The sequence below is a fragment of the Kryptolebias marmoratus genome, linkage group LG11, assembly GCF_001649575.2.
Source record: "Kryptolebias marmoratus isolate JLee-2015 linkage group LG11, ASM164957v2, whole genome shotgun sequence".
NCBI classification, from domain to species: Eukaryota; Metazoa; Chordata; class Actinopteri; order Cyprinodontiformes; family Rivulidae; genus Kryptolebias; species Kryptolebias marmoratus.
In genome coordinates, this window is record NC_051440.1 from 8,354,293 (window position 1) to 8,358,454 (window position 4,162).

Genomic DNA, 4,162 nt, shown 5'->3' on the forward strand with positions numbered 1-4,162 from the left:
CTTGCAGGCCAAAGTTATCAACAAAAGTTTAGCTCAGTATGTGTAAAACTGCCTGAGTTGTAGCTATTTTTGTGTTTGCCAAGTTTGGTTAACTGTGATGACCGTCTTGAATCAGAATGAGACCAAAGGTCAGTCGGTTGTAGATGAGCAGCCAATGATCACTTCCTGAAAGGTTCATTAAAATCTGAAGATATTTTGCTAACAGACAGACAGAGTTGACTCTGTATGCTAAAGTTCTGAACAAAGATCTCAAGCAGCCCGCTCGTTCTTGGAGTATTCGTTTGAGAAAACTCTCCAGTTGTAGCTCAGCATCTGTAAAACTGACTGCGTTATAACCATTTCTGTGCTTTCTACGGTGGATAAGCTGTGGCGGCCATCTTGAATCAGGACGACTCCAAAAGCTAAACAGCTGTAGATGAACATCCAAGGACTACTTTCTGCAAGGTTCAATCCAATCTGTCAGGCAGTTTGTGAGACGTTTTGCTGACAGACAATGGAAATCCATGCACATACCCACACTTGATCAACCAGCAACAAGTTAACTGACATCAGCTAATTTTGGAACAAATGAGCTGGTCATCAAAGTTCTTTCAAACCCAAAGAGCAGCACAGACCAGTAATGAAAAGGACTGTTTATTATTTACAGCAAAGCTACAGAATGCAGAGGGTGTGTGTATGAGAGAGAGAGAGAGAGAGAGAGAACATAATTTACAGTGATTTCCATCCGTTTGTACATCAGGAGCCTCTCGGGATAACTCCCACAAGTTGATCCTTTCACATTGTTATAAATCCAGTGCAATAAGGCATTGTTTCTATTTACAGCTCTTAGAAAACTGTACAGGGCGAGAGACAGGCATAAATCAAACCGAGGTCTGTTGCAAACTCCGAGTGCTCTTAAAACGCAGACCGCATTTATCAAATGAGAAGATCAGTAAGAGCTCATTTTAACCACCGCAAATATGAAAACACAAACTAGTGCAAAGAAAACAAACAAACAAACAAACTACAACAACCTCTGCTTCTCCCTCTGCTCCGCGCTTGTTCACGCTGCCCTATTCGTGTGCGTCCCGACTTTTCAGGAATGCGCACGCTATAATTATGTGAGGCCTTCCGTACAATAGCCACATAGCTGAGCTGCTGTCTGATTTCTGCTTCTTGCTCGTCTCAAGATGGATACAGGAACAGAGTTGGAACCTTGTCTCGTCGTTTTCAAGCACAATGTTTCCCCTCCTCTCTCCTCAAAGCTTATTGTTTTAAATTCAGCACATTCTTTTTTTTTTGTTTGTTAGTGTTTCTTTTCATAGTCCATAATCTCCGCTTACCAGGAATTCAGGATGTATTTGGGTTGGAGAGAAGAAATAATCAGAGCTTTTATTGGGACGGGGGGGGGGGTCATTTATTTCAAATTGAACGCTGCGGTGAGAGCGAAAAAAAAAAAGGACTAATATGAAAACTCCTCCTTATAAAGCGCAGAGGCTGAGTCATAACTTCTGATTGTTTTCTGGTAAAATGACACCGGGTTCTGTCACAGCAGCTTGGCTATTTTTAATGAGCTCTGCTGTGGCAGTAAATCAAGCCGCCCGGATCAGCTGGGAGACACATTTCTACTCTGCAGTTCTTTCATTCCAACGGAGCACAGGAATCACCAGATTATCTATCCTCGGGTTATTCGATCACTACTAACAAACACCCGTCACAATCCGAGTACAGTTAGATTGATACGTGTCTGTAGAAATAGCCCTGTTGTGTAGGTGCTGCTGGTGCCAAGATAATCAGGATTTGAGGAAAGCCTCGGCTATGACTGGATTTTCAGCCTTTTTTTTTTCTTCTTCTTCTGTGTGTCTTTGGGAAACTGGAGCGCTTTGATTGCCTTATGATTCATTAAGGGGGTTAGTTAGCTTTGGAATAATATTTGGAATGGAGGAATGCAGCTCGGCAACAGGCCGCACATAAATTAACGTCGTAGAGTAGTGCGATTATGAGGCTAACGTGGTGAAATAAATTCATGGAACGTGTCTCTGCCTGAACGCGTGTAGAAGCCACATTAAGTTAAAAAAATTAAAATAAAATAAAGATCCCCAAAACGGCCGTCGGCAGTCCAGAAAATGAGGTCGGCGAGTGTTTTGAGGGGTCGGGAGTCAGCGGGCTCGCGAAAGGAAGGAAAACAGAGATGTTCTGGAAGACTGAGACCCCTTGTTGTTTGTAAAGATGGCTGCTGCAGAGGGAGCGAGGCTGTCCACGTGAGAGCCCTGATCCCGTTGGTTGTCCCTTGGTGACGACGTGAGCGCCGGCGCCTCTGCGGCGTCAGGGCACCTCGTCAATGCTAGCACCCATGCGTTTCTGGATGGTCACCCTACGGATGGAGGGCCTGGACGTCAGGTCGGGCTTGGGCGGGAACTGCTCCATCAGAATTCGCAGGACGGCGTCCACCTTCCGGTCCATCTGGTGGATCTAAATTTAACACAGAGACCCAAAAAAAAAAAAAAAAAAAAAAAAAAAAAAAAAAAAAAATAGTTGAGCTGCGAGATAAACACGTTCTCTGTGCAGACTGGTATTATGACATAAACAAAGGGTGCCAGCGAGTTCGTGGCTCTTTCATGTCGCTGCCTTTACAATGACAGGGTTGCGAGCGATATAATGACACGTCTCGCTGGTGGCGTCTACCTGGCAAAGGCAGTTATTACAAAAGCCGTGAAGGTATATGATCTTTGAGTGGGCCGGCAGACGCACGCTTATAGACACACACACACTGTTTACATGCTCTGTAAAGTGTAAACACAGGTGTGTCGCCCGACGAAGACGTGTCTGACAGGGCGCAGCAGGCTAATCATGGGATGAATGCAGATAAACGGCACCACACGAGTAAACAAACCTCAGACTGACTGGTGACATGGAAATACAGCGAGCGTGCGCCGGCGGTGGTGAGGAATCGTCTGGGCAACGTGTCTGAACGAACTGATCTCCGCAAGGACAAATGACCATTTAGACCATTTAAAGGCAAAAATATTACCGTCATTTTAAGAACAATTAAGAAATTATTGTGGGGTAAGGTTATAAATGGTAAGTATATCCCCCGCTTTAAATGCCTTTCGCCCTCAATTTGGAGAAACAGAACTGAAGTCTGAATCAGAAGGCCGAAGCAAAACTGGATTGCTGCTGTTTTACAACAACTCCAGTCTCAAAAATGAAAAAAAAAAAACAAAAAACAACAGAGAAATCTATGTCCATGATTGTTTAATCCTAAACTGACATCAAGGTAAAAGCTTACGAAAAGCGTTTGCATAAAACCAAATTAAGTTTTTTAAATCAGAGCTGTCTGATGATGCCTACAATCCACTTTCTCCCCTTTTAATATAATTTTTTTCTTCTTTAAGAAATGTTTGTGTGCATTTGGACTTTTATCTATTTGCAAACTGTATTTTTGTTCTTACTGGAAAACATGTTGGGATTCTTTTTATGCGTGATATGTGCTGTATAAATAAAGTTTGACTCAACTTGACTTTGGTTTTGGCTTCACTTGGACTAGTCGATAGGAATAAAACTCTTCCTCCAAAACTAAAGTGATTCAAATAGGTAAGACATTAACTAACTATTAACATTATTTGCATTTCTAAGGAACCCCACTTCTAGAGATCTGAGCTATTAATTTAAGGAAATGTTTGTCACATGCTTTAGTAAACAAACAGATTTATAGTACAGCCCCCTGTCATAACTGTTGGAATGAGCTTTTTTTCAGATCTGCTTCCGCAGCTCTCAGCTATTATACAATTTTAGACAGAAGCAACACTAGATACCCCTTACATTTTTGCTTTTATAAAACATAAATAAATAAATGTTGATGTTACAAGTTTGTTTTTTAAAATTGCAAGCAGAAGTCCAGTTTCTAAGAAAACCAAACAAAGCAGATTAAACATGGCTGTAGCATTTTTTTTTAACTTATTTCTTTTTAAGCTGATTCTTTGTTTAATTAGAGGAACTATAGAACTGTGACAAGGCAGGACTTGACAGGATTCAAACACAACGACGAAGTTTTAAGAGTTTTATTGTGGACTGGACAGGAGCAGGACCTGTGACTCTAAACAGGACACTCACGTGACCGTCGTGGACTGGAACCGGAACAGGTAAGTTCTTCTTGGCTTGGTTACTAGTTGCAGACAGGCTT

At 42.1% G+C, this 4,162-nt stretch overlaps 1 protein-coding gene across 2 annotated transcripts in view; it reads right to left on the reverse strand.

Annotated features, from left to right (window-relative positions):
- Nucleotides 1-617: 617 nt before the first annotated feature.
- The window catches only part of kcnq1.2 (potassium voltage-gated channel, KQT-like subfamily, member 1.2), a 216,516-nt gene continuing 212,971 nt past the window's right edge, over nt 618-4,162 (reverse strand). For both annotated transcript variants that reach the window (XM_025010106.2, XM_017434243.3), the window contains one exon: nt 618-2,451. In XM_025010106.2, the coding sequence (XP_024865874.1) occupies nt 2,305-2,451 (147 nt within the window). In that variant the 3' untranslated portion in view covers nt 618-2,304. The remainder of the gene's footprint in view (nt 2,452-4,162) is intronic.